At 29.4% G+C, this 11,880-nt stretch overlaps 2 protein-coding genes across 2 annotated transcripts; both read left to right on the plus strand.

Annotated features, from left to right (window-relative positions):
• Positions 1-1,966: 1,966 nt before the first annotated feature.
• Positions 1,967-6,779, plus strand: LOC127748389 (isoprenylcysteine alpha-carbonyl methylesterase ICME-like). The gene is given in 10 exon segments (XM_052262879.1): positions 1,967-2,804; positions 3,771-3,847; positions 3,955-4,099; positions 4,265-4,339; positions 4,723-4,824; positions 4,997-5,137; positions 5,361-5,426; positions 5,526-5,669; positions 5,982-6,072; positions 6,190-6,779. Coding segments are annotated over 10 exon segments (1,563 nt in total). The 5' UTR covers positions 1,967-2,244; the 3' UTR covers positions 6,352-6,779.
• Positions 6,780-9,488: 2,709 nt separating this feature from the next.
• On the plus strand, positions 9,489-11,268 carry LOC127741174 (non-specific lipid transfer protein GPI-anchored 15). The gene is made up of 2 exons (XM_052253118.1): positions 9,489-9,904; positions 11,024-11,268. Exons 1-2 carry the CDS (start codon positions 9,556-9,558, stop codon positions 11,038-11,040), a joined length of 366 nt encoding a protein of 121 aa, XP_052109078.1. The 5' UTR covers positions 9,489-9,555; the 3' UTR covers positions 11,041-11,268.
• The last annotated feature ends 612 nt before the right edge of the window (positions 11,269-11,880 follow it).

Consider the following 11,880-nt stretch of genomic DNA (forward strand, 5'->3'; position numbering starts at 1 on the left):
CTTCTGTCAATACTTGAATTACTTTTTCTGTCGATATTTCTCTCTGTATTAATGAAATAAATTTAAATGACATATTAAATTATTAATTTATCTCTTAAGAGCGAATTATAATTGATAATTTTTTTTGTTAAAAGTTTCTGATATCTTTTAAAGATAATTGTCAAGACCGTTTAATTTTTTTGTCATCTTTTTTAAATATATTAGCTAAATTTACGTAAAACTAATAAATATTAATTATTTTTTAATTTTTTATTTATAAAAATTAAATTGATGATATATTAGTGATTAACGTGTCACATAAATATGTTCAATAATTAATAAAAAGATTAATCAGTCTCACAAAATTAAATATCAAAAATCGAAATGAGTATTTTTCTCTTAGAGACCTAGTAGTCCTTCAACAAATTATCTGGAATCAAAATGAATATTCATTCATAAATATTTTTATCTCACAGTTAATACTTTTTTAAATTAAATTATTATATTAAAATAATTATGTTACGTGTAAAAAAAATCATAAAATCAATTGTTTGTATAAATTACATAAAATATGAAATATATATTAAAAATATATAAAATAATATATATTCATACACAAATAATTGATTTAGTAGATAATTTTTTATTGAGCAAAGTATTGTTTTTGTCTCCAACGTTTGGGGTAAGTCCTATTTGTGTCCCTAACGTTTAAATCGTCCTATTTGTATCTCTAACGTTTATAGAAGTGATTCAATGTTATTTTACTATCAATTATACTAATAAATCAGATTATATTTTTCAATGATTCTTACTTGGATGTATTCATTTTCAATTAGATCTCACTTGGATGTGTTTGATTTTAATATTATACCCACTATTGTGTTTAGATTCGATTATGTTCATAGAAAAGTGAATTATGTAAATGTTGTAGGAATTAGTTTCAACTATTGATAAGCTATTTTTTTGGAGTGGATCATCGATTCTATCACAGATATTTATATTCTAACTTCAAGAAGAAATTTTTAAAACTCAAACTAAAACGTTTATGATGTGTAATTGACGGCAAGATAACATTGAATCACTTCTACAAATGTTAAGGACACAAATAGGACGATTTAAACGTTAAGGACACAAATAGGACTTATCCCAAACGTTGGGACGAAAACGATACATATATTATTTAATTATTTTTTAATATATATTTTATATTTTAATAAATATTTTATATAAATAACTGATTTAATAGTTATTTTTTTATAATTATTAACATGAATGTAAAATTATATAGATAGATAAAATCAAGGGTGAGGCCTAATAGAAGCAAAAGCCAAATAAGCAATTCCAGCTTTTAAACTGCTATGGATCAATCATCAATGCACAGACAGATGCATGCTCCTATAAGCAAAGGCCAAGCTGTATTTTATCCATACATGTTTCTTGCAAATATGTTATAAATTATTATTGGATGTCTAAATCTATTTATAAATTATTTAATATTTTAATCATGCTACTAAAGCGTATGGGCGAAGGACTTTGAAATAAATGTTCACTTCTTGCACGGAAAAAAAATGTTCACTTATAAATTATTTTGTATAATATTTTATCATTTAAGTTCTCAAACTTAATGTTTCATAATAATAATAGTATGAAGTTATATCCATACTCACTTGATAAGAGTAATAAAAAGCACAAATTTATCAATATAATAAGAAGCTTTTAAGTAAAAATTTGAAATAATGTCATCAACTAATGCAAACATCATATAAATTGATATTTGTGTAATTTTTTAGAATTTCCAATACATCCTATTTTACAATTTCTAGAATATTAAAGGAGAAGAAATTATTAACGCAATTTTTTTAATTAAAAAAAAGAAGAAGTTAGAGCTCAAAAAAGGTAGTTATCTGTTACAATTGTCTTTTACTCAAAAACTTAAGTGGACCCCACATTGGCAGCAATGAAATCCAATCAACAAAGTAAGCACCTTCTTCTTCCTTCTTCATTCTTCAGAATCCCCAATTTCCCAGAACCCTAAAATTTCTCTCTCTCAACACTTCGAATTTCACAACCCAACTGTCCCAATTAACAGTTGTCCCAACCTCCTCTTATCCCCAAAATTCCATCTTCTCTTTTGTTTGGTGACTAAAAAAGTAAAAACCCTTCTTTTTTAATTATTATTATTATTATTATTCCCAAATCGAACCAAACAAAATTTCAAAAAATAAACCCTCCAAAAATAGAAAAGACAAAGCCAAAAAAATAAAAATGGCATCTAAGACGCTTCTTCCGATATCTATGAAGAACAAGAGGGGTGCAATTGCTTTGGATCATTCACCTCCATTTTCCATTTCTTCAATTCCAAGTCGCACTCATTCTTCTCCTTATTCTTCTTCTTCTTCTTCATCTGTTAATGCAACGACAATAATGGTGGTGAAAGGAATTGAAACCGATGACGCTTCTGCAAGGCTCCTTCAACGTTCTTCATCAGCATCTTCTTCTTCTTCTTTAGATGACGTCACCAACGTAAAGACCGTTATGCCCTCCAAGCCAAACATTCCAAAGGCGTCGAGCTTCAACAACGGTGGTCAGAAGAGGAGAAGGCGCAATGCGAGTGAGGATTCGTTTCCTTCGATCTCCGATGGTGGTGGTGGTGGCAATGGGAAGGGAAATGGAAATGAAATCAGAACCGTCGATGGTGATCGTCGCGGTGGTGGTGGTGGTGGTAGAAAGTTTTCGTCTTCTTCAATTGGTGAGGAAGTTAGGCATGTTGCATCTGAAACATTTCTATTGACAAGGCTTTTCTTGACGATGCTGGCATATCTTGGGTATGATTCTCAAATCTTAATCTAATCTATTGTTTTGTTTGTGTGTGTTTTTCTTTGGTTACATGTAGAATTTGCATTGAAAAGGACTTGAATTTTGATGAATTGTCTATGGATATGGTTTATGAGTTGAAGAAATGGCGATAATTTGAAAGAAAAAGTGATATAGGAGCTGATCCTGTTGGTCATATGTGGAACCATAAACATTTTAAGTCCAATGATTGAAAGGGATTTAAGATTTTAATGGTTTGTTGGTTGTCATTGTTAATGATAGGATGTAGTGATGGTGGCGTTTGATTGATGTAGATAGGTTTCCCTTGGTGAGAAAAGCCATTGTGCTTGTTTTTCTGTTATATATGTTGCAATTGCTATCTAAAGGGTATGGAATTATATCACTAAATGTGTGTCCATGTCAATGAATTGATCTAGTGGATGTGTGTCAATGTGTTGAACAAAAAATAAAAAAAGAAAAAGGAAAATTGGCATGATGTTTAAGCATTTTGTCTCCATGATTTGGGAGTTTGTATACTTGGAAGCATATATTCAGGAAAACTGAGATTTGGAACTGTGAGATTTCCATAAACGTAAGTTTTCGAGGCTTATATTATCATATGGAGTACCAAGGCAGAACTAGAGTATTGATTAGCTTTATAAACTTTTTATAATTTGCATGATTGGTTTTTGTCTTGTTCGCTTATTTTCAGTAGGTTATGGTATTCATAAGTTCGCACTTTACAGGTTCTGCTTAAAATGAGTGATTATTGTGCAGTTCCATTGACTTAGTAGTTCATACTTGTTAGGAATTATAATATTGTGAATCGATAGCTAACAAGTAATGGTTAAAATGCTAGGTTGAGACTTGAGAGTTTAACTAATTACCTATATTTTGTAATGTTTGTTTGTTTGTTTGACATGGATATTTTAAAATAACAAGTTTTCGATGCATTCTGATTTGCTATTTTTATTCAGGATAGGCTACAAATGGATCATACAATTCCTTGCACTTGGTTGTTATGCAGTTATGATTTTCCCAGGAGTTATTCAAGGTTTAAATTCAGTAATATATATATATGTTCAGATTCTTGTTTGAATGCATTAGTATCTCTCATAATGATCATCATTGGAGCATAAGTGTTTTTTCTTTTGTTTTTAGTTGGTTATTACTATTTCTGATAAGTGATGTAAGTTTTATTAATTATTTTTATTATCTTTTACAGGCTTGACTTGTATTTACCAAAAAATAGCAATGGTCCAAAACCAGTTGTCGCATTTATTACTGGTGGAGCCTGGATTATTGGGTATGTGATGCTCATGCTTCATTTAAATATTGGCTAAACTGTTTAATCTCTAAGTGATTGAATTCTACTAATTTTATGGTTTCTTTTTGGAAGGGTTCATGTGTGTAAATTGTTATATACACCAACTCATTTCTTTCAAGTTTTGATGTTCTTGTATTTTTGCAGCTACAAAGCATGGGGTTCTCTTCTAGGAAAACAGTTATCAGAGAGAGATATCATTGTGGCATGCATTGATTACAGGTGATGGATTAATCTTTCGAAGTTATCTCCTTCTTTTCCATTTCTTTTTTCTTTTCCAGTAATGCAGTTGCTTTAATGGCTACTAATTTATCATACATTATCCAATGATTCAATAGTTTTTTCATGATATACCAACATTCTGTAGGACCTGCTATAACTTGGTATTTAATTGTAGAACATTGTGTGTTATTCTTTATGATGAAAATAATTGGCCTTTCCAGAAATTAGTTATATGCTTGAAATGGTTCCTGAATTCTATGTGAACTCTTCTATATTGTTCTTCTTTTTGGAGAAAACTATGTTACACCTTAACACAACATCATGCTTGCTATGTCTTCATTCTTCCTGTTTCACTGTTACCTGACATATCGTTTTACTTGCAGAAATTTTCCTCAGGGAACCATGAGCGATATGCTAGCTGATGCTTCCGAAGGAATCTCATTTGTGTGCAATCACATTGCAGAATATGGTGGTGACCCTAACAGGTTAGTGATAAATATCTTAAATTCCAAAGTTTGTTCAAAGTCACTGGATTGGTTCCGGCAACTCTTGAGGGTTGAGGCGCTTCTCCTTAGCGAGTTGTATGATTTATGATATATAATTTACCTAATGGCATAAATGGTTAAATATATTTTTCATGGCTCTTTTTCTGTATAGAATTTACCTAATGGGGCAGTCAGCTGGGGCGCATATTGCCGCATGTGCGATTGTGGAGCAGGCAATCAAAGAGGCTGCCAAAGAAGAGGGTATTTCCTGGAGTCTTTCTCGGATTAAGGCTTATTTTGGATTGTCCGGCGGGTATGTACTTTTATAAAATCATTACTATAAACAAAGATTAGTGTTTGTCATTCATCAACACAGCACACTATGTCGAATCATTGTTGGCTTCTTATTATTCATTGTCTTATTCAGTCCTTTCTTCCTTCCCTCTGCTTAAACGCCATGATCTTCAACAAATTCAGTACTAAGATTTGCATCATTGATCTTTTTTGTTTACTTTTTATTTTCTACATCTAAACAGGTATAATGTTTTTAATCTGGTAGATCATTTCCATAACAGAGGTCTTTATCGATCCATATTTTTAAGGTATGTACTTAATTAGTGTTCAAGTGAGTTAAAATGTTTAACATGAACCCCTCTGCTTTTGTTATGTTAGAGATTCGAATGATGCCTTTTATATTGCAGCATAATGGAAGGAGAGGAAGGCCTACGACGCTTTTCACCAGAAGTAATGGTTCAAGATCCAAACATGGCAAATGCTGTTTCTCTGCTACCTCCTATTGTTCTTTTTCATGGCACTGGAGATTATTCGATTCCATCAGATGCTAGGTTTGAGCTTAAGCCTTTTTCAAAAGGTGTTTTAAGTTTGCGAGCTATTAGGGACATACAAATTCAACGGCGGCCATCGAATTTGCGAGATATGCTATATGTTACAACTCTTGTTTATGTTTGATAACGGACTAATTCGATCGAATTAAAAGAATTGTAGTGCTGTATGCAGCTCATTTAAAAGAAAAAGCTAAAAATTGATTTTCGGGCAAAATAAGATGATCCATACACACCCTTAATCACTCCTTGTTTGCTTCTTTTGAGTTATGAAATTGAGTATTTTCTTTCTGAATTTGCTATTGTTTTTCACAGTACATCATTTGCTGAAACTCTTAAAAAACTTGGAGTCAAAGCTGAAGCAATTCTCTATGAAGGGAAGACTCATACAGATGTGTTTCTTCAGGTAACTGACTGGTCGAGTCCACCTTTCGGCATTTTCACAGACAAGCTTTGCCAAGTATTTTCCTTCAGTTTCCAAGATAACCATTTATGTGATCTGCTTCTGATCTGTGCCTTTCAGGATCCGATGAGAGGTGGCACGGATGCCATGTTCGAAGATCTTGTCAGCTACATTCATGCTAACGATCCTGATGCACGCGCCAAAGATGCCTTGGCTCCTCCAAGGAGACGCCTCGTACCTGAATTCATGTTGAAATTGGCTCATATTGTTAGTCCTTTCTAGCTAGCCAACATTCATTTGATTAGTTTGTGTTTTCATTTTGTTTTTATTTCTAATGTTTCCTGTTTTCAGGATTTTGTGAAGGAAAAAAATGATTGTTTTCTGTTTTCACTCTTGTTTTCTCTTTTTTCTTCACAAAATTCTAAAAGCAGAAAATATTAAAAATAAAAATAGAAAACGAAAACGCAAGCCGAATGCACAACTTCCATAGTTGATTTTGTTCTCCCTTCTTTTGTAAATAACCATTGTTATGACAACCTAGGTTGTTTCTCAATTAGATAGGATTAGCTCCCTATTGGTTTCAAGATTATTGAAACCCCCAAATATGAAATAGTTGAGGGAAGATTTCTATAATTCTATCTTGTAACTTTAATCCAAACAATAGTTATCATTTTGAGGATTTAATATTTTGTTTCACTAACTGAATCAAATCTTTGAAGTGTTGTGTCTACTCATACCCTAATTTGAATAATGTTTTTTTATTTGTAATATATTATCATGTAAATTAAAAGAGCCAATGAGCTATTTTTTTTACATATATGAAGTGAGATATCATATTATATTAACTTAGGCTTGTTTAAGTGAAGATAAAAATATTAAATGAATCATGCATAATATTTTGTAACTAAATTAGAATGATGCAATGACTACATCATAAGTACCTTAATCAATTATCATTCTTCACCTACCAAGATAGCACCCATGAAGAGTTCCAAAACTATAAGCAACAAGCAACTTGAATGATAAAATAAACTAAAATCATCAAATATACTGCTTTAGGCAACTGAGATGAAATTGTGACAAATCAGCAACCAAAATAATAAAAAAGAAAAAGATTTGGGGGGGAGGGGAGAGAATATCATTTAGTAATTATTATAGAATGTATATTAGCCGTTCAATTGTTGAATTATATATTAATATTTTGATGGTGAAAATTCAGGTGCATCAACTTTATGTGAAGTTAATAGTTGAAAGACGTTAAATGATTTGACTGATTTGACTAAATTTTTATTTAACAGCTTTCAGTTATTAGATTTACGTGAAATTAATTGTACTTGAGTTTTCACTTATTTTGACTATTATATTCATTTTCTGTTAAAGAAAAAAAAGTATGGACGTTGTTAGGAGTTTATGCAATTAATTATTATTATTTTTATTTTTGAAATAACTTCTTGGATTGAACTATTGAATTATTGCAAAATGTTAATACAATCTATATCATTACTTTTTTAATTAAATAGTGTTTTTTGTGAAACATAAAAAATATTGACTATTATAAAAGCACACTGTATGTATAATCTTCATGTGTCCAAATTTCAATTAAGATTGAAATGTGTTATTAGGGGTGTATATGGGGCGGGTCACATCGGATTTGGTTTAATCCAGACTTGATCCGAAATATAGACTGGACCTAATTTTTATACCCTAATCTGATTTTAGACTCGATGAAATCTACACACCTTCGAGCCGGGTGAAAATCGGGTAAAAATCGGCTCTTTAACATGTAAAAATCACCTAATCTCCGACCATTATTTTATAATTTGCATAGTAAAATTTACTTAAAAAAATATAACAAGAACCAACCATTCTCTAAAATTAAAGTATAATCATAATCAATATTAATATTGTCTAATAATACCAAATATTTAAATCAATACAAATAATACAATATTATACATTAGTCTAAAGTCTTATGCATTTTAAACATAAAACATTAACTTATAATCTTATAATGACTAATAACACAAAATATTAAAGTTTACAATATTTAAATTCCACATAAGAATTACCATCATTCATCACTAATAACACAAAATATTAAATGTATATGATGACCGGGCCACCGGTCGAGTTCGGGTGACCCGAGCTATAGTATGGACCCGATCCGAAATAATGACCGGATCTATTTTTGAGACCTTTATCCGACCTTAAACCCGATAAAATCACACTAAATTAGCCCCTAAAACATTTGGGACCGGACCGAATCTTCGGATCGAGACGGGTCATGTACACCCTATGTGTTATAATCAACCTCTAAGCCAATTAATTTCAAATTAATGATCTTATTTGGCTTATGACAAAATTGCACTATTGAAATTTCCAAGCAATATGAGTTCTTTAATTTAATCCCAATCAAATATCATAATTTAGAAACAACAATGCAAAAAACATCATTATTATTGTCTCCTATACCACCTAATTGCTTCCAATGCAATCAATGGCATAGAGCACTAAAAATGTAACAAGATTTAAAAAAAAAAAAAAAGCATAGCTTCACCAATAAATTTGGTTGATCTTTTTTTGTTTCTACCCTTAGCATAGTGAGTCACTCATGCAAACAAAACCACGTGTACTTGTTTTATATGCTAAGCATGCATAGTGGAGCAAATTATGAGGCTACCAACAGTGCATCAAAGTTTGTCTTGCCAACTTCTTTTCCCATGTTCACATTAGGTATTTTCATTACATCTACACCTCTCTAAGTTCTAAATCTTCCTAATAGAATGAGACATCTTAGGTAATTGATATTAGTATAAGTGGTAAAACCTTGAAAGGATTTAGAAAGTTAGGGAGGATATCTGAAGAAAAAAGGAATTTTTGTTGTTGTGTCTATTAGACTTTGTTCGTTTATAAACAGAAGACACTGGAATATAAATACAAAAATATAAAATTGTATTTGACAAGTAAAATATGAATAGAAATATTATATTTTAAAATATTAAATTAGTATATTTTATATCTTTTCTGACAAAAATAATATAAAAATATTAAACACAGTGACACAAATTATTTTTTATTTTTTCTTTTATCATCACTATCAAATTTTTATAATTATATTTATACAAAGAAGAATTATAAGATGTGCTAGACATGAGGAGGGGTGGTTTAAAGCAACTTTTTTCTTAAGAAACAAAATCCAATACCTTGTGTTTATTTGATGCAATCTATATCACACTCTATATGCTAAGATATGCTGAATTGCTCATTGAGTGTGAACATTCTAGCTAGATAGCAATGGACTTTATGATTATATATGTTGAATATCATATATTCACAAATCACAACCACCCCACTAGTGCAAAATTAGGCCCCATTTAAACCCTTTAACTGCACTATATATACATGCTTCTCCTAAGCCTCAATTCAATGTACTAATATCAAACTAAGCTAGTGAGTGAGTGAGTGATAATACTATATATTGAAATTATGGAGTCATCAATGATTAGTAGAGCTACAATTGTGACATTGATGGTGTTGTTATTAACATCAAATAATTATAAGAATGTAGAGAGTGCTGGAGAGTGTGGAAGGACACCAATAGGGTCAGCAGCTGCAAGCTTAAGTCCTTGTTTGGGTGCAACAAAAGATGTAAGGGCAAAAGTGCCACCAGCATGTTGTGCTAGGGTTTCTGCTTTGCTTAGAACCTCTCCAAGATGTCTTTGTGCTGTGCTCTTGTCACCATTGGCCAAACAGGCTAAGATCAACCCTGCCACTGCCATTACTGTCCCTAAGAGGTGCAACATTAGGAACAGGCCTGTTGGAAAGAAATGTGGAAGTAAGTTTCTTTTTTTTTTAATTCGATGAAATTTATTAATGAAATTCAATAATGAATTTTTTTAATTTTAGTTTTAAAAATATATTGACTTTTTTTGAAATTTTGATATGAGAAACTTTCGGAGTCCGTAATTTTTAATATTTTTTGTTATTATTTGATCAGTATAAATACTAAATTGTCTATAACAAATCAATTTTATTAATGTATATGTGCAAATTCTGAAAAATATGAGTGCAAGATGTATTCATCTGTGTAAATTCTGATAAATATAAATGTAAATTATATGTTTTTTTGTGCAAATTAAAATTCCTATAAATTATTGCTAATTAAGTGCTAGCAAAAAATATAATATTTATCGACCATATAATATTGTTGTTTTAATAATAACATATTGTTACCTTTTTTGTAATTATATTTCATAAAATATAACACTAAACATTATTATTGTATAGATAATATAAAGTTATAAACTCTTATAAAGAAGACTAAGGTGAGATTAATGTTAATTTGATAATATAAAAAGGAATTACAATAAATTTTACAAAATCTTAAGAAAAATTAGTGTATGAATATTCCTAAAAATTTGTATGCTAGATCATAATTATGAAATAAATCTTAAACATCTTATTTGGTAGTTTAAATAATAGTCATACATTTTTAGTTGCTATATAGCATGTTGTATGAAACAGAAATTCTGTTACCTATTAATGCTTAATTAATTAATAAGAAAGCATGCATGGAAGCAAGATACTATTACCTATTATTTAATTACATATTTCAGCATATTAATGATTAAATATATGATTGATATTAATATTATGATATAGTTTTCTACATAAAGTATTGATTTGTTCCACTTGTAAATTACTGTAGTAGCAGAAATTTTGATTTCTTAAATGTGTTGGATTTTCATTATTCTACACAAATATTATATGTGTGCAAATTTTACAAGTTGATTTAAAAATTAAAAAAAAAAAGTAATATACTTATTAACTGTCTGACACTGGCATGAAATAATATATGGGATAGATGCTAATAATTATATATTTTCTGAACACTCATATTGCTTTGGAAAATAGTTAAAATAATTAACTAACATATTCTCCTTTTTATTTGCAGGATACACTCTTCCTTAAAAGTAAGTATCATCCTGAGAGAATAATTATTAATATTATATATGATTATGCAGTATTTTGAAGACTATAGAGATCAATAATAAGTGGTGTATAATGTCATATATATGACACTATATCAACTAGGAAGGGTATTATTGCTAAGACCTGAGAGTATTTGTATTACATGGTTGGATGTTTAATTTGTCTTGTTTGTTATAATTAATATGTAATATTTAGTATTCACTGGTATCTTATTGGAAAATGTTATATATGTACCATTTCTTCGAATAAATTAAATTTATATTGCATAAGTTTTTTTTTCTTTTATTTATTGAACTTCCATTAATTAATTTTTTACTCTCCTAAATAAGTATAATTTGAGTTAATATTTAATTTAATTTTTAAATTTACATACGAATTTTAATTCTTAAAATTTTAATTATTTTTATTTAATTTTAAAATTTTATAAATTCACATTAATATATGAAATAATTTTTAACATATAAATATTAATGGAGTACAAATATAAACGGTCAGATATCACATTAAAACTTGTAAAATTGTGTAGTTTTAGTTTTGATATTTAAATAGTCTCAAAATAGTCTCGTATTATTTATTTTGGGAGAAAATATTTTAATAAACATAATTTTTAATGTTGTTTTGGGATTATTTGAGTGTCAGAACTAAAATGATATTTTATAGAGTTCAACATGGTATTTGATTGTTTAGGTCAGCGTTTCATTAACGTTTGTCATAAAAAATTGCTTTAAGGACTAATACGAATTATGTTTGTAAAATTTGGGGACTAAAGAAATGCAATTAAAATTTTAGGAATTAAATTGAAACTCTATGGGAACAAAT

Source organism: Arachis duranensis, chromosome 1, assembly GCF_000817695.3.
Source record: "Arachis duranensis cultivar V14167 chromosome 1, aradu.V14167.gnm2.J7QH, whole genome shotgun sequence".
Classification (NCBI taxonomy): domain Eukaryota; kingdom Viridiplantae; phylum Streptophyta; class Magnoliopsida; order Fabales; family Fabaceae; genus Arachis; species Arachis duranensis.

What these genes read in the sequence shown, in the direction of transcription:
- LOC127741174 (XM_052253118.1), top strand. Translation starts at nt 9,556, where the DNA reads ATGGAGTCATCAATGATTAGTAGAGCTACAATTGTGACATTGATGGTG.